Source organism: Oncorhynchus keta, chromosome 1 (assembly GCF_023373465.1).
Source record: "Oncorhynchus keta strain PuntledgeMale-10-30-2019 chromosome 1, Oket_V2, whole genome shotgun sequence".
Lineage (NCBI taxonomy): Eukaryota > Metazoa > Chordata > Actinopteri > Salmoniformes > Salmonidae > Oncorhynchus > Oncorhynchus keta.
Genome location: NC_068421.1, coordinates 63,526,587 through 63,544,254, shown reverse-complemented (window position 1 = coordinate 63,544,254; position 17,668 = coordinate 63,526,587). Strand labels below are relative to the sequence as shown.

The window sequence follows — 17,668 nt, the reverse complement described above, 5'->3', positions numbered from 1 at the left end:
GTTCAAACAGCATTTTGGTTGAGGTTGTTCAACTAACTCTACATGTCTATAGGCCTACAGTACCCTATAGCATAGTCAATGTATGGTACATTACTTTCAAGGATCCAATCAACGGTTCTTTGACACAAAAACATATGGAAGCAGTGTGCCAATTATTTAATGTTTTAAAAAGTCATTGGGGAAAAAAGCTAAATAGTCTAGTTGCAAATTAATCCCTGGGGATTTCTTACTGTACAGTACATTATTAAATCAGTATAACATTGTCTAAAAAACACCATGCATCCAGATACTTCTTGAAAGGATGACACAGCACAGCAGCGTGACAAGCAGAGTTCCAGCACACACAGGCTCCACCAGAGACCCATCACCAAGTGGTATCTCCAAACGCACAGGATCCTGCTCCTAAAAATAAATAAACATTTGGATAAGGTGATTCAAGTCATTTTCATATTCACAGTTGGTACGTTTTGAAACATTGTTATTGAAAATAAACAAGTTAGTTACTAAGTATGATAGTAATGACACATTCAATACTACATTGAATGTACACATCCGGCCGTGATTGGGAGTCCCATAGGGTGGCGCACAATTGGCCCAGCGTCGTCCGGGTTTGGCCGGGGTAGGCCGTCATTGTAAATAAGAATTTGTTCTTAACTGACTTACCTAGTAAAAAAAATGTGGACTCCAAACATAATTTAGTGTTACCAAAACACACACACAAATGTATGCGGACAGCCCTTAAAATGAGTGGATTCGGCTATTTGCCGTTGCTGACTGGTGTATAAAATCGTGCACACAGCCATGGAATCTCCATAGGAAACATTGGCAGTAGTGGCCTTACTGAGGGAGCTCAGTAATTTTCAGCGTGGCACCGTCATAGGATGCCAATTTTTCAACAAGTCAGTTCGTCAAATTTCTGCCCTGCCAGAACTGCCCCGGTGAACTGTAAGTGCTGTTATTGTTATGTGGCAACGTCTAGGAGCAACAACTGTTCAGCCACGAAGTGGTAGGCCACACAAGCTCACAGAACGGACCAACGTTCTGTGAGCCGTACAAATAGTGTGTCCTCGGTTGCAACAATTATTACCGGGTAACAATACCTCTGGAAGCAATGTCAGCACAATAATGAAAAGGGTTTCCATGGCCGCACACAAGCCTAATGTCACCATGTGCAATGCCAAGCAAAGGCTGGATTGGTGTAAAGCTCGTCACCATTGGACTCTGGGGCAGTGGAAACACGTTCTCTGGAGTGATGAATCACGCTTGACCAGCTGGCTGTCTGGACAAACTAATTGAGGTTTGGCGGATTACAGGAGAATGCTACCTACCCGAATCCATAATGCCAACTGTAAAGTTTGGTGGAGCAGGAATAATGGTCTGGGGCGGTTTTTCATGGTTTGGTCTAGGCCCCTTAGTTCCAGTGAAGGGAAATATTACCGCTACAGCATACAATGTCATTCAAGACGATTCTGTGCTTCCGACTTTGTGGCAACAGTTTGGGGAAGGCCCTTTCCGGTTTCAGTATGACAATGCACCCATGCACAAAGCGAGGTCCATCCAGAAATGGTTTGTCGAGATCAGTGTGGAAGAACTTGACTGGCCTGCACAGAGCCCTGACCTCAAACCCCATTGAACACCTTTGGGATGAATTGGAACACAGGTGATTAGGCCTGGCTCGCAGTCAAACATCAGTGCAAAACCTCTAATGCTCTTGTGGCTGAATGGAAGCAAGTCCCCGCATCAATGTTCCAATATCTAGTGGAAAGCCTTCCCAGAAGAGTGGAGGCTGTTATAGCAGCAACTGGGGGGACCAACCCCATATTAATGCCCATGATTTTGGAATGAGATGTTTGGTCATGTAGTGTATGCGACAATGTCATTGGCTGATAGATTTACCTGTAGATGTTGGATCTCAAGCCATTGGCATATGCTTAAGTTGTGGACAGTGCAGGGTGCGTCCACAATTTTGTAAGGAGGGAAGGAAATGAGCTGTGTACCTTAAAACAAAATAAAAACTAGTTATAATGGTAAAAACAAGCATATTTGCAATAAAAGAAGTTGGTCCACTTCCAATAACCAAAGGTTAATGCTATTTACAGACATGGCATGAAGGAAATTGGGAAGTATGGTTATGCGTAAAAGGTATAAACACGATAACTCACATGTTTCTGTCCTGAGTATTAGCTTTGGAAGTTTAATTTCAACAAGTTCAAATCTCTTCCCTGCAAGAGAGGGCTTGTGATAACGGCCATGGATAGGGAGTGTTGCTTTGAGAATTCCTTGGTCCAGAGCAGGATACACAAGAACAAGGAATTCCTCAGATGTGTGTGCTGGAGCCTCCAAGTCAACCGCTGAACCCAAAAGCACCTAACAGGAAAATATCATCAAATGTGTTACTTAGCATAGCATGTATTAGGTTTGGCCGAACATAGATCTCAGAATTGGCAGATGGAGTTGGGTATAATAATTTGATCCTGTACTTTTCTGTACTGTGGTTGTATAATGCTACGGTCATTGTCATTTTTTTACCTGTAAACCAGTGTCCTCTTTCAGAGATGCAAGTTGGTATTGATCAATGTAGATCCCACTGGGTAGTCTGTGAACCAGCAGAGCCTCGAGGCCATCTGGAAAACCAGGACCGAAGTCAACTGTGGTGACCAGGTCTCTAAAAACACAGAGGGACCATACTTCCTAACATTAGAAACAGCTTCTCAAGTCTCAAATGTGCGTCACTCAATTACAATGATCAATTTACTTGCATGTGATAGGACCAGTGTTAGTGTTGCGTAAATTCGAATCTGGTATCAGGATAAATATAACAATGAGTCTAACACCAGGTACAATGTTGTTGGTCCTATCAGATAAACTGGCATACGTTAGCCCTATGCTAACCTCACCAGATAACTGCTTACTCTGCATCAGCCTATCAAATATCTTACACTTTATATCCACCAACCAATGGCATTTCTTAAAATAGGTCAACCTTGGTAACCAGTGAGATATTTTAAACCTACAAATTCTGGTTTACTTTTGTTCCATTGGTCTGTGTCAAAATGTTGTGTGACAATATTGCATTGATGCATCCTTAAATAGACTACAAGCTACTAGTACGAACAGACAACATTTTTGAATACATTACAAAATCCCAGGCTTCTGCCTGTCTATTTCACACGTGTGCTTTCACAGCAATACAGATTTAGGAAGAATCGGAAACCCAGCTGCGAGCTGCCCAGTGATGCAAGCCTAGCAGACGGGCCACATGCCTTTCATGCTCACGTTGAGGCAAGCAACACTGAACCATGCATGAGAGCACCGGCTGTTCCGGATGACTGATCACTCTCTCCATAGCCGATGAGAGTAAGACCTTTCAACAGGTCAACATTCAAAAGGCTGAGGTGCCAGATGGATTACCAGGACGTGTACTCAAAGTATGCGCGGACAAACTGGCAAGTGTCTTCATTGATGTTTTCAACCTCTCCCTGACCGAGTCTAACACCTACATGTTTCAAATAGACCACCATAGTCCATGTCCAAGAACACCAAGGTAACCTGCCTAAATGACTACTGCCCCGTAACACTCACATCTATAGCCATGAAGTGCTTTGAAAGGCTGGTAATGGCTCACAGCACCATCATCCCAGAAACCCTACAACAATTTGCATACCGCCCCAACAGATACACAGATGACGCAATCTTAATCGCATTCCACACTGCCCTTTCCTACCTGGACAAAAGGAACACCTATGTGAGAATGCTGTTAATTGACTACATCTCAGCATTTAACACCATAGTGCCAACAAAGTTCATCACTAAGCTAAGGACCCTGGGACTAAACACCTCACTCTGCACCTGGATCCCTGACGGGCTGCCCCCAGGTGGTAAAGGTAGGTGACAACATCTGCCACACTGATCCTCAACACAGGGGTGCATGCTTAGTCCCCTCCTGTACTCCCTGTTCACCCGCAACTGCGTGGCCTCTCACGACTCCAACACCATTACTACATTTGCCGACTACACAACAGTGGTAGGCCTGATCACCGACAGCGATGAGACAGCCTACAGGGAGGTGGTCAGAGACCTGGCAGTGTGTGTCAGGACAACAACCTCTCCCTCAACATGAGCAAGACAAAGGAGCTGATCGTGGACTACAGGAAAAGGAGGGCCGAGCACACCCCTAATCTCATCGAGGGGGCTGTAGTAAGCGGGTTGAGAGCTTCAAGTTCCTTGGTGTCCACAGCACCAACAAATCTAACATAGTCCAAACACACCAAGACAGTCGTGAAGAGGGCACGACAACACCTTTTCCCCCCTCAGGAGACTGAAAAGATTTGGCATGGATCCCCAGATCCTCAAAAAGTTCTACAGCTGCACCAGAGATCATCTTGACCGGTTGCATCACCGCCTGGTATGGCAACTGCTTGGCATCCAACCATTAGGTGCTACAGAGGGTAGTGCGTACGGCCCAGTACATCACTGGGGCCAAGCTTTCTGCCATCCAGGATCTCTATACTATGCGGTGTCAGAGGAAGGCCCAAAGAAATTCTCAAAAGACACCAGCCACCAAAAACAGACTTCTCTCTGCTACCACACGGCAGGCGTTACCAGAGCTTCAAGTCCAGGTCCAAAAGGCTCCTTGACAACTTCTACCACCAAGCCATAAGACTACTAAACAATTACTTCAACTAACCTGTACCCCCGCACATTGACCCCTACCAACATGTACATCTTACCTCCATTACCTCGACTAACATGTACCCCCGCACATTGACTCGGTACCGGTACCCCCTGTATATAGCCTCGTTATTGTGTTACTCATTTTACTTTAGTTTATTTTGTCAATATTTTCTTGACTCTCATTTTTACCAACAATGCAGTTACTGTTGTAATCGGCGCATGTGACAAATAACATTTGATTATACAACATGTAAGTTTATATTCGTACACTCATGGTCTTGTCAAATACCAGTCATTTACCCTTACTGCTATGACTAAAGTCTTGTTCACACTGCAGACCTTAAATGCTCAAATACTGTGTACGTTTTGGATTACTGACTGTCCAAACAGCAAGTTGCAAGTGACCAAATCAGATTGGTTGTCATTTGCAGACATGACTACGCTAGCAGTCATAGTAATGATGGGTGTGTGAGCAGTGGTGGAGGCTGATTGGTGGTGGTGCTTGTGCCTCCTATCACTTGCTTGCTAGTTGCTACATAACTTCTAAGGTGATCATGCCGGCCATGGATGTTTCCCAGTTGCTTTGAGTGTTCAAAATCAGTGTATGAACACTTAAAGCCTCAAAGGATAAGATCCAACTTATAAAACACGTCCTTTTCAGCTAACCACAGCAGTCAACTAGCTAGCTGTTAAACTTTCGAGTACGTTCACCATTTTTTTTGTAAACAACTAACAAGCTAGTTAGCTACCACATGTTTTTGTCAAAATAACAGTATGCCAAATAAATCTGATTTGACTGTTCAAGACATGTCGCATGGCCAGGAATCAATGGTGGTTTGAAATATCTGATTCCATGTGCTTTTTGGCTGTTCTGAATGCAGAAAAAAAAATCTAAATGTAGGATCACATAGGATTCAAATCCAAAATAGGATGAGTCAAACTGCCAGTGTGAATAAGGCTTAAATTAGTGGTGTGATCCACTAAGACGGTAAGCCCAGAGACAGCAAGGTACGACAGCCTTGAGTTTGAATCCCCCTCGGGGCCAGGTTTTTATTTGAGAGAAAGAAAATACAAGTTGTCAGACACCGTCTCAACTGCGTGATTGTTGTCCTCACCTGACTGCAGTTTGGCTTCGCAACAGACTTCAGTGGGCAAACGCTCACCGTCGATGGCCACTGGCACGCTGGAAAAGTCTGCTCTTCACAGATGAATTAATGGAGTGGGACACCATTCCACAGGCCAATCAACAGCCTGTTCAGCTATATGCTAAGGAGGGGTCGCCCTGTATGAGGCAAATTGTTGTCATTTTAGATATTAACTGGTTTTCTGATCCATGCCCCTACATTTTTAGGTATCTGTGACCAACAGATGCATATCGCCATTCCCAGTCAGCCAAAGATTATGGATATACTGGCACGATACAGGTCTTTCCGCCCTAAAAATGGGAGTCGTTGTCAACAAAGCGGTACGGTAGGCTGTACATCTACTAGAGGTCGACCGATTAATCGGAATGGCAGTTTAATAGGGCCAATTTCAAATTTTCATAACAATCGGAAATCGGTATTTTTGGGCGACCATTTAAAAAAATATATATTAAAAAAAGTATTTATTTAACTAGGCAAATTAGTTAACACATTCTTACTTTCAATGACGGCCTAGGAACGGTGGGATAACTGCCTTGTTCAGGGGCAGAATGACAGATTTCACCTTGTCAGTTCGGGGGATCCAATCTTGAAACCTTACAGTTAACCAGTCCAACGCAATAATGACCTGCTTCTCTAGTTGCACTCCACAAGGAGTCTGCCTGTTACGCAAATGCAGTAAGCCAAAGGTAAGTTGCTAGCTATCATTAAACTTATCTTATAAAAACAATCAATCATAATCACTAGTTCACTACACATGGCTTATGATATTACTAGATATTATCTAGCGTGTCCTGCGTTGCATATAATCTGACTGAGCATACAAGTATCTGACTGAGCGGTGGTAGGCAGAAGCAGGCGCGTAAACATTCATTCAAACGGCACTTTCGTGCGTTTTGCCAGCAGCTCTTCGTTGTGCATCAAGCATTGCGCTGTTTATGACTTCAAGCCTATCAACTCCCGAGATGAGGCTGGTGTAACCGAAGTGAAATGGCTAGCTAGTTAGCGCGCGCTAACTAGAGGGATGGAAGCTATACTGTTACACTGGCAATACTAAAGTGCCTATAAGAACATCCAATAGTCAAAGGTTAATGAAATACTAATGGTAGAGGGAAATAGTCATATAACTACAACCTAAAACTTCTTAACTGGGAATATTGAAGACTCATGTTAAAAGGAACCACCAGCTTTCATATGTTCTCAGCAACTGAAACGTTAGCTTTCTTACATAGCACATATTGGAGTTTTACTTTCTTCTCCAACACTTTGTTTTTGCATTATTTACTTGAGGCTAAATGTATTTTTATTGATGTATTATATTAAGTTAAAATAAGTGTTCATTCGGTATTGTTATAATTGTCATTATTACAAATTAAGTTAAGTTTATTTTTTTTATAAATCGGCCGATTGATCGGTATCGGCTTTTTTGGTCCTCCAATAATCGGTATAGGCATTGAAAAACCAGAATCGGTCAACCTCTAATATCTACCGCCTATCCTGTCTTTGGTTTGGTGGATACATTGATTATTGTATTATTTTTTGAATATTCAATGAGGGTTGTTGATGTCAACCGCCTGTCTTCGATGGAGATGCTATGCTACTAGCCTTGTGCCATGAATTTGCATCGAGGCAACGGCAATATAAAGTGTTTTTTCTCAAAGTTGCCGGGATGTCACGTGTCCTACTTATCGGTACACTCGTAACAACTCAATAAGCATTAGGAAACTTCCTTTAATATTTTTAATTCAACACTCATTGACCTCCATACAAAAATTCCCTGCTTGGTGGGCGAAACACAGAAATGATACAAGACTAGTGAAGACCCAGTGCACTACCTCTGAGGAAAAAAATCTAATATATTTAAATTAATATTACATTTTAAATTATATTTCAGGGGGTGCTGCAGCACCCTCAGCACCTCTACTTCCCATGGATATGGTTTGCATAGGTCTAACGTGTGACAGACTATCCAATGGAACCAGTTACAATGTTGACCATTTTAATTGTCTGATGCACATTGAGACTGAGAAACTGTTTAAATGTAACTCTTTCTAATGTTCACAAGTATGGCCCCAGAGTAACCAAAGATTAGGAGTCAAAATCAGATGTCATCATCTTTCAATTGCATTTATTAGCTATGCTCTTGGTAACCTTGCAGATGTTTATTCGCCAGATGGTCATCTTACAGTTAGTTACCTGTGAAAACCATTTTTGCTGACATCCATCGTTACTGATACAGTCTCCAGCCATGTCATGGACAAACCACAGCTGTTCTCGTCTGCAAAAAAAAGGTCAGAGGCTTTGTACATCACATGAAAAACTAGCAGCCATCTAAAAGCATAGGGTCAGTGACTGTCTGTGTGGACATTGTTGGTTGACAATTTGTCAATCCAGTGTGGCTCTGCTGTTTGCACCTAACTTCATACATTGAAGATTAGCTACTGTGCATAGCTACCTGTGAAAAAGATTGGCTGAACGAATGGCATGACAAATTTGATGTGTAACGTTAACTAGCTGGGAAACAATTTTCAGGTCACTTCGATACCTTTACTTTTTTGTAGCAGGATAGGATACTGAGGTCAATGTTAGCGAAATGCTATCCTAGCTAAATTACCTGCTTCGCAAAAGCACTTTGTATCGAAGTGGCGCTAGCTAACGTTACGTTAAATACCTAACGTTACTAGCCATCACCCTTCAATCACCCTCAATGAACATTGTCGGATTTATTCAAAATGACTTTCTTTGATGTGTTATCATTTACCTGCTTGCGTTGATCCAAAAAGAACCAAGTAAACATAACATGTGCTGAAAAATACAAACATGAATATATTGTCTTCCGAAAACCCTTGGCGATTCTAGAAATGTCAGCCAGCCACGTCATGTGTTTACGGAAACAAACTGAAATTAAGGACCCATTCCAATATGCAGTTCATTATGACAGACAAATATATTATTCTCATATTCAAATTAATTGCGATAACTACATAGAAAATCTTAAAACAGTGAAGACATTTTTAACCTACTGTGAACAAAAGTAGAAGCCATCTTCACCCCATAAGCGCACAGGCAATTGGAGCGTAGCCCAAGATTTGGACGAGGGTTGAGAAACTAGCTGGGTCGATTCGTTTGATTTTTTTTTTTTGCGTGCCTGCCTTTCAGTATTTTGTTTATTTTCAAAACTCAAGATAGTATGCATGTCAAACATGTTTTCGAGCTAATTACCTTGCGAGGTACTTTGATAAATCTACATAAAACGTTCGTATAAGTAAAATAAAATACTCAACGATGCCTTTTGTGGCTAAACGATGCGGTGTTCAATTCAGCCCACCATCAATCGTTTTAATTTATGAAAGTAATGTTCAGGATACAAACAAGATCCGAAAAAGAATCATACCTGTGAGGAACTTCTCGAACTGTTCAGGTAGGAAAACTACATAGTACAATGCTGATCACAGAAAGGATGTGCATCCTAGTCCAGCATTTTCCAAACTCTGACCTGGGGACCCCAAGGGGTGTTTGGTTTCTGCCCTTGCACTACACAGCAGATTCAAATAATAAAAAAGCTTAATGATTAACGTTAGTTGATTATTTGAATCAGTTATGTAGTACTAGGGCAATAACCAGGACCGCGTTTGGGAAACGCTACCGTGGTCACCCTTGTTATGGAGAGCTTTCAGATGGCATAGTGATCTCCCGAATTATTTTAGTGTCAGATCAATACATATGGCAACACATTGCTATACTTATTAACTTGTCCAATGCAACAACTGAAATTCTAGATGGACAACCCACAAGGCAAAAAGATCATAGAAAATACTTTCCCAACTAGTATTTGAGAGCTGCAGAGTACAGGTTTCATTACAAGCCCAGCACTCTTGAGGATTTATGGTTGGTGACCACCACTAAAAAGGTGTTTTACCCAAATAGATACTTGAAACATGAGGTAATCTAATTCTATTTCACCCACAGACTGCTGCATGGCTGCGGAGAGAATGAAGCACCATATTCGGCATAGGGCATACCTGGAGAGTGTTTCATTGGGGCAACTGGAGAGGCTTCATATAGTGCTGCGGGATCACATGCAGGGCCACAGCCTGGAGCACACTCTAGCCTCCCTCCGCCTGGACCCCGAGGAGGACCTCAACAAGCTGGATGATGAGGAGCTTGCGCGCAAGAAGGTCCAAATGGACAAACTCTTTGAGCGTAACCGAAGGCGGAAAGATGACCCTGACTTTGTCTATGACCTGGAGGTGGAATTTAAAGGGGAGGTTGCTCGGGAACCATGCAGCTGGGATGAAGAGGAGTCTGATGATGGGTTTTAAAAGAACACAGATCAGACTGGGAGTGTTTCAGTTTGTCAACAAAGCACCCTACCTGATCTTTAGTGACTGAATAATACTCATTCCTTTGCACAGGGCAGTTGTTATTCAAGCCCTTTGCTCAATTAAGCGATCAACAACAACCATATCCAACTGGACATGGATAAAAATACACATTTAAACTAATATCCTTACAGATGCTATTGAAATATTGAGTAGTTGTACATGTTTATTGATATGAAACTTACATTTACAAAATCCAAATACTTTGTCTCCTTGACCCTCTGTTTCAACAGCATTATACTTGTACAAGATTGATATATTCACAGTTAACTAAAGACAAGTTTATGCTAAACCCCTAAGAATCCCAAACAATTATCTAAAGTAACAATCTTTGGAAAGTAATATTCTTGTCACATGTCGTTGTCAACATTGTAGCCTATATCAAGTACAATAGTATTGTGTAAGGTTTGTGTAAAAAGTAGCACATACAACTCTCTACATTTAAAAGTTTAGGTCAACAAAATATTCAAAAGCAATAGCAGTGGTTTTTACAGTGGATAATAGCTCAGAATCATTTATGTTCAATTTCTTCAAATAACCAGGTTTCTATCCAGCCATTTCATGGAGATTAATCACCTGACGCATTTTTTTTTTTTTTAAACTCACGACAGGCCTCATGGAAACAGTACATTTTCCAATGTCGCCAAAACAAAATACGCAAGACAAAGTGGGATATTGCCACAACTGCGGTGATAAGGTTTTTACACGCAAATATTGCCATATAAAAACCGCAGTAAGCTTGAAGTCATGCAATGAATGATATGTTTCGTTGTTCTACTAACACGAAGTGAAAAAGCATGCAGAGTTTATCGGCAGTTAAGTTAAAGTTCGTCATAATTTATTTCACAAACTTCATAACTTATGGTGGTTAAGTAGTCGGCAGGTAGCCTAGCAGTTAAGAGCATTGGGCCAGTAACCACAAAAAAATCCAAGAATCCAAAAAAGGTGAAAAATCTGATGTGCCCTTGAGCAAGGCACTTATCCAGTGACTTACAGGAGCCATTTGGGTTAAGAGCATATGGTGATGAGCTTCATGCAAATTTCCACTAAATATCAAAGGCTATAATTTGAAAGATGCTTGGCTGTTTATTATCAACTAAAAGTGATCTGGCTTTTCTATATCTCATCATATAACCTACCCTGTCCGAACTGTCTATAGACCATTATCACAACAGTTTTTGTGATAACCATCGGAAGTTTGATGGAAAATGCCGTTCGTATGCAGATTTTAGAATATATGCATGAAAATCCGTCGCAAATTGGATGGAAACCTAGCTACTGCTGGTCTTTCTTTCATACTTTATAGCAGTTTGAATAAGATATCTTTGGAACACCATTCCCCAGAATTTTTTCTTTTGTATCTAGGCATTGTTAATAATTAGTGGTGAGCAGTTGATTTTAATTCAAAGTCCTTTAATGCTCGCTGGTTATGAAGGAAAATAAATCCCAGTGGCTTCCTAAATGTCTGACCATTATCACCATCCTACATTCAAGAGCGGGCAACTGCTTTTGACAGTCGATATAAAAATATAGTACACCTTTTACCAGATAGCTTATTAGTCCAAAAATGGACGGAGTGAACATTTTTGTTTGCTTGGTTTAAGATTTTTTGGCAGGATTCAAGATTGTTGTATAGATATTTTCTGCATGTGTGTGCTTGATCCCAAGAGGTAGCTAGGTAACTAAAATGCAGGCACAAATGAGATCGTAACACTTGAGCGAGGACAGAATTTAAAAAAATAACTAAACCATGAAGAAAATGTATTATCAACAGCAGTTAAATGTGTTTGTCAAATACTAAAACCTTTATAAATTTCAAGTACTTTGAATAAAAGCTTTGTATTTAGACCATCATATTTATGCACAGCCATAATAGAAAGGGAAATATTTTTGTAAATATATTACACTATTTTACTACAGACAAAAAAACACACATTTATAGAAAAGTACTTAAGAAATATCATTTTTTCTTCTTATCCTGGGTGCATCGTGGACAAAACCTGAAAGAGAATAGACTAAATACAAGATGTACAAAAACGTAATGAGTGTAATCACCAACTTTGTAAAAGATTCACCTACCATTTTCCCTTTGGCTTCGTAGCAAGATCAACACAAGCAAAGTGAAACCACTCAATTGGGCACTGTTTGAATAAGTGAAAACATTGGTAAGAAGACATTCAGATTACAGTAATCTTTCAATTAACTTCTTGGATCTACATAAAAATGCCACTAATTTCAAAGCATTCTTTGGAATAAAAGGACAACCAATAAAAACTTACATCAGGGTTATCACATCCAATCATCTCTCCATATGACACTTGATGGCACAAGCAGTATGTTGGCTCATTTGGATCAACTGGCATGTCCAAAACATCTGACGGTTGCATTGGCAGGAGAGCGTCACTCAATTCTGGGCTACAGATATTAATGGGTAAAATGACATTGAGTAAAAACCAGGCAGACATAGATAGTATTTTGTTTATACAATCTTTTCTATACCTGTTTTTAAGCTTTTTCTTCCTGGGAGAATCCTCATCCGATGATTTCCTGCCTCTCCCCTTGGGCCCACGCTTCTCCCTCAGTCCCCGACCTTCACCCTCTGAAGCAGATATTCACAGATGTAACTAACTTCCATGTGCACATGTCATAAATGTGCTGTAAATGTGCTTTCCCACAGACAGTCTCCCTGCTTACTCTTTAACCCTCTTCCTTCTGGACTGTCATAGCCACTCACTTCCAGCTTCTCCTTCAGCTCATTCTCAAATCGGGCCAGGTCTGCATCCAGCCTGCGGATATGCTTGTCCACCTATGACATGCAAACAATTAGATTGGTCAATAGATAATGCAAAACCAATAGTGACAGTATGACACTAGTTTGTACTCAAATGACAGGTTTGGCGCACTATACAACCAATAGTGAAAGTATTGACATCTTTATGTACTCATGACAGTGTTGGAGCACTGACCATTTCATATGTCTGCATGGCAAGCTGCACTTTGTCATCGCTGAACTCTTTGCACTTGCAGTAAGCACTCTGGATCTTCTGCAGGTGCACAACCCTCTGTTCCGTAGCAAAGTTCCTTACACTTGAGATGTACTCCTCTGCCAGCTTGTCGATCTCTCCTTTTTTCTCTACACATTTGCAGGACAATTTAAATACTGGAAAAGGAATTATGCTGAACAATATAATAGTGATGGGCATGAAACCATGTAGTAAACCATTTGTAATGTATTTTTTGTGTAGCTTAACTGATGTCAACCTCGTGTTTTGTACCTTCAGTTCTATTGTCCAGGTCCCGCATCAGTGAAAAGTTCCTCTGTAGTTCACAGGGCAGATTCTCAATACCTAGAGGAATACATCATGATTGTTAAACGCAGTCATCAGTAACTACAATATTTCATCCTCAGAACAAGATAGGACTCGATGGTAACACACAGCTGACAGCTCATGGTTCATGTTCACTTTTCTACAATGAATACACTGCAGTCTGATGCCGATACTAGATAACAGGTGGCCACATCCAAAATGGATCATGTTAGCCAGGTAGCTGGATCACAACAGCTGTACTAGCAAAATAACTTCAACCTAAATGTTTTCCCCCATGGAAAACAAGGTTGTCACTAGTAACCACAGACGCACAAAAAAATTATATATATATATATATATATATATATATATATATAAAAAAAATTGGCTACATCGTAACAATGAATGAAAACATTAGTCTTTATTTAAGGTTAGGATTAGGCATGTTAAAAGTGTGGTTAAGGTTCATTTTAAAATCAGAAGAGAAATAGGCAGGGTTTAGCCATAATTATTATGACTGTAGTAACTCGTCACTCTTGTTTTCTGGTAGAGGATAGCTTCATATCATCTTCCACTCCCTTAAGAAATTTGGCTTCGGGGATTTTTTCTGTAAGACTCTATACGAATGGTAACAGCTCTATCAAACTGAAACATGACACCTCACCTAGCTTTGATTTAGAGAGCGAAATAAGGTGAGGTTGTCCTATCTCACTGTATCTATTTTTATTAATCACCCAACTTCTTACAAATTCTTTAAATAATAGTCCTGTACAAGGCATTTCCATAGCTGGTAAACAAATTATTATAAGCCAGCTGGCTGACGATACTACAATTTTTCCTGAAAGACGCTAGTTAGATTCCCATATCGATAAATGTGATAGAATCCTTTTCCAAAGCATCTGGTCTATATCTTAACATTAATACATGTGAACTCATGGCTGTCAAAGATTGTGTGACACCCTCATATTATGGTATTCCAGTGAAAGAAGAATTTACATATTTAGGCATAACTAAGGATCAGAACTTACTAAATTGTAACCCTCAAATTATTATTATTTTTAACTAGAAGCTAAATCAATGGCTACATAGGGACTTATCATTAAAAGGAAGAGTCCTAATAACCAAGGCTGAAGGTCTAGATTAACATATGCCGCTCTATCTTTATATCTTTACGGTAAAATAAGCAAAGAGATAGAAAGTTGAAAAGCATTTGGTCTGTGGAGAAACCGTACCCATTCCATCGCATCAGTTTTTTCCTAATGTAACACTTGTGTATGGTGGGCTGAATTTTAAAGAATACTTTTAAGATCAATTGGATAAAACAATTCCTAAGAAGACCCACTTCTATGTGGAACTTCACTCATCATGTCTTCTCTACTTTTGGTGGCCTTAATGTTGGTTTGCAATAATAATATTGACAAAGTTCCAGTGAAACTCTGCTTTTCATCAGGTTCTCGTCATAGTACTTAATTTATCAGCATAATTTCTCTCCACAGATATTATATGGAATAGTCGGGACATACGGTATAAAAATACTTCTTTGTTATAAGAATATTGGTTCCGAAATATCCTATTGGTGAGTCAACTTGTTAATGAAGAGGGTCTTTTACTTAATTCTAAGGAATTTGTATCACTTTACAAGATCCCTGTAACACCGAAAGATTTTGCAATTGTTTTAGAAGCCATTCCCTCAGGTGTTGCTTTATTATTCTGGAACGTGTCAAGACCCTCAGAACATACCTACAATTAACCCGATTGACTCATTAGTAGGAAAGATTTGTTTTTCTTTTAGTCCATTCAACAACAATAGAGCTATACGAGCCTTGTGGCAACAGGATGTTGCATCTATACATTATTGGATTGGTTTTACTGATAATGTCTGTTGGGAAAAAGTTTAGATGTTGCCACACATGTAAAAAGTATTCATAAAAATTATTGCCGACCACTATATTAAGATGTTTTAAAAAATCCTAACTTTTGTAATGACCACCCAGAAACAGTGCTGCATCTTGTTTGACATTGTATTCATGTAAATGGATCTGTGGCAAGACATCAGTATATTTATATTTGAACACATTTATGAAGATGTTACACTATTATGGAGAGAGATGCTGCTTTGATTCTTTACTTATGATAGAAATAAGATGAAACAATTAAATTAATTTCATTATTCTTTAGACCAACTTATATTTCAAATGTACAAAAAAAAAAAAAATGTACCTTGAAAAAAGAAATGTAACTATATTTTAAGACTGTCAACAAAAAAATGTTATAATTATTCATGTGTATATTCCCCTTAAGGTCCTTGTGTAATGTGATATTGTACCCCCTAGCCCAAATGTCCATTAATATTATATACACACACACACACACGTGTGTTTTCCATGTACTTTTTGTATTGATTTGTTATTTAAACATTTTTATAAATACGATTATTTTGGCGGATGTGGAACTGGAATTTGGTTATACTTTGTGCTCGTGACGCACTTTGAAATCAAACATTCCGCCCATTGTACACCTGACTCGCCGTAGAAAACGAGGTTGCGTTCCCCGCCAACTTGCTAAAGTTACATTGAGGAAAGTGCTCCCTGTTCAGGGAAGTTGTCAATCATTATTCGGAACGTGGCTATAACAAACGAACTAGTACTATCAACCGCATTTTATGATACTGGCATGCACCACAGATTAATGTACAGGTTGCCGTTTAGGTTAGTAACTAGCCAGAACATAATCTGTTACTGGTTTACTGCTACAAAATAAGCCAAGACAGCGGAAAAATATACCCTCAGTGCGCTAGCTAACATCAGTTCTCTAAAGATAGATGAAATGCTATAAATTGAACGTACAGTTTCAATAACATAGTTACTAGAAAACAAACAATAACAGTAAATTAACGAACTAGTTAGTAATGCCGAGAATTTGTAATCTCGCTAACGAGACAACATGTTTCTTGCTTGCTAGCTCGCCAAGCTATCTAACGTTAGTTTAGAAGTTCGAGACTGAAAAACAAACACTGTTGGAAATGTAGCCAATTAACACAACTGTTCACATTAAATTAGCTAGATACTCACTGTCGAGGTAATGTTCCAGGTATATTGCCGTCGCCATCTTTTCAATTGTATTTTACCGGACAAGCTAGTAAACTTTTTTTGCCAACTAGCTTAGCCGAACGCTTGATACGTTTCTAATTCATGACGTCCTCAATTTTCATTGGCTTAAAATACAGGTTTGAATATGTTATTCTGATTGGATAACTTTAAGGTGTGGCTCCTTCATATTTTAATACGCTTCACACAGTGAAGATCATACCCACATTATTATTGTAACTATATAATATCACCATTTGTCTTAGATAAAAGTAATTTTGCTTTTCACAAGCTCAGAACGCCGTGAGGAGTACATTTTGTAAATATATATATTTTTTATCGACTTAAAAAAAAATGTATACATGTCTGGTTTGATCACAAATATGGTGGTCGTCAAAGTTACACGAGATGTTAAATCAGTTTGTTTGTCTTGTGCTAGCTAATGTGTTTGCGTTTAAATAATGCAGCTAGGGTTGCCATGTCCGCGGTTTTCCCGAAATTGGGCTACTTTGAAAACATTGTTGCACTGCGCCCGCCATGGCATTTCTCTTAAAAAATATACATCTATTTCACTGTGACATGCTGTTGCCGAGTGAGTAGTGGGGTGAGCGTTAAGAACACTGCAGGAGGCAATTTAGTCCAGCATTGCCTGAGTCAGGTGAATGAGGGAGACAGATCATCAGCACGTCGTGACAGCTCTTTACCACAGATATTTCATCGAATGTATAAATGTGAAGCATCCGCTTGGCGTTTCCACTGGCCGGGAGCAAATTGATCAGTGTGCACGAGCTAGCGAGATTCTATTGGCGCGGTCTAGCATTATTTGCATATTTTTGTTAAAGAACGCCTCTACTCTGCGTGGGCAATAACTCAATTTGCGCTTGCGCTCATTCTACACAATACAATATTTTTTAACTTTCGAAAACTGGTATAGTCTACAAACCTTACAGTTCACTATGTTCATAATATATTTTAGTTTTCGGAACAGAAATCAAATATTAAATCGATGAGAACATTTGCACAATGTCGGCCAAAACCCATCTCGTTCCATCTTCTCCCACTGCCACGCAAGGAAG

General features: G+C 39.8%; 3 protein-coding genes across 6 annotated transcripts; 1 reads left to right on the top strand and 2 right to left on the bottom strand.

The window, feature by feature from the left end:
• Positions 1-141: 141 nt before the first annotated feature.
• Positions 142-9,361, bottom strand: pigx (phosphatidylinositol glycan anchor biosynthesis, class X). 3 transcript variants are annotated; one of them, XM_035781408.2, is made up of 6 exons: positions 9,211-9,361; positions 8,013-8,094; positions 2,530-2,665; positions 2,163-2,367; positions 1,897-1,997; positions 142-402 (listed from the first exon to the last, which is right to left on the bottom strand). In XM_035781408.2, exons 2-6 carry the CDS (start codon positions 8,069-8,071, stop codon positions 265-267), a joined length of 639 nt encoding a protein of 212 aa, XP_035637301.1. In that variant the 5' UTR covers positions 8,072-8,094; positions 9,211-9,361; the 3' UTR covers positions 142-264. The 3 variants fall into 3 exon arrangements, with proteins under 3 accessions (XP_035637301.1, XP_035637292.1, XP_035637285.1); XM_035781399.2 differs by lacking the exon at positions 9,211-9,361 and adding an exon at positions 8,840-8,989; XM_035781392.2 differs by lacking the exon at positions 9,211-9,361 and adding an exon at positions 8,578-8,738.
• cep19 (centrosomal protein 19) lies at positions 9,094-10,415 on the top strand. Its single transcript, XM_035781426.2, has 2 exons — positions 9,094-9,237; positions 9,786-10,415. Exons 1-2 carry the CDS (start codon positions 9,102-9,104, stop codon positions 10,136-10,138), a joined length of 489 nt encoding a protein of 162 aa, XP_035637319.1. The 5' UTR covers positions 9,094-9,101; the 3' UTR covers positions 10,139-10,415.
• Positions 10,347-17,644, bottom strand: LOC118390651 (inhibitor of growth protein 5-like). 2 transcript variants are annotated; one of them, XM_035781386.2, is made up of 8 exons: positions 17,536-17,644; positions 13,474-13,545; positions 13,165-13,331; positions 12,893-13,004; positions 12,698-12,797; positions 12,478-12,613; positions 12,278-12,339; positions 10,347-12,198 (listed from the first exon to the last, which is right to left on the bottom strand). In XM_035781386.2, the coding sequence occupies exons 2-8, from the start codon at positions 13,499-13,501 to the stop codon at positions 12,159-12,161; spliced, it is 645 nt and encodes a 214-aa protein (XP_035637279.1). In that variant the 5' UTR covers positions 13,502-13,545; positions 17,536-17,644; the 3' UTR covers positions 10,347-12,158. The 2 variants fall into 2 exon arrangements, with proteins under 2 accessions (XP_035637279.1, XP_035637273.1); XM_035781380.2 differs by lacking the exon at positions 17,536-17,644 and adding an exon at positions 16,578-16,742.
• Between the last annotated feature and the right edge of the window lie 24 nt (positions 17,645-17,668).

What these genes read in the sequence shown, in the direction of transcription:
- cep19 (XM_035781426.2), top strand. Translation starts at nt 9,102, where the DNA reads ATGCCTTTTGTGGCTAAACGATGCGGTGTTCAATTCAGCCCACCATCA. An exon ending in GAACTTCTCGAACTGTTCAG is followed by an intron (nt 9,238 to 9,785) that starts GTAGGAAAACTA and finishes TTTCACCCACAG; the next exon opens with ACTGCTGCATGGCTGCGGAG.
- LOC118390651 (XM_035781380.2), bottom strand. Translation starts at nt 16,614, where the DNA reads ATGGCGACGGCAATATACCTGGAACATTACCTCGACA. An exon ending in CCTGGACAATAGAACTGAAG is followed by an intron (nt 13,332 to 13,473) that starts GTACAAAACACG and finishes GCAAATGTGTAG; the next exon opens with AGAAAAAAGGAGAGATCGAC. An exon ending in CCATGCAGACATATGAAATG is followed by an intron (nt 13,005 to 13,164) that starts GTCAGTGCTCCA and finishes TGCATGTCATAG; the next exon opens with GTGGACAAGCATATCCGCAG.
- pigx (XM_035781392.2), bottom strand. Translation starts at nt 8,638, where the DNA reads ATGTTTGTATTTTTCAGCACATGTTATGTTTACTTGGTTCTTTTTGGA. An exon ending in TTTTGGATCAACGCAAGCAG is followed by an intron (nt 8,095 to 8,577) that starts GTAAATGATAAC and finishes TTTTTTTTGCAG; the next exon opens with ACGAGAACAGCTGTGGTTTG. An exon ending in AGCAAAAATGGTTTTCACAG is followed by an intron (nt 2,666 to 8,012) that starts GTAACTAACTGT and finishes CTGTGTTTTTAG; the next exon opens with AGACCTGGTCACCACAGTTG.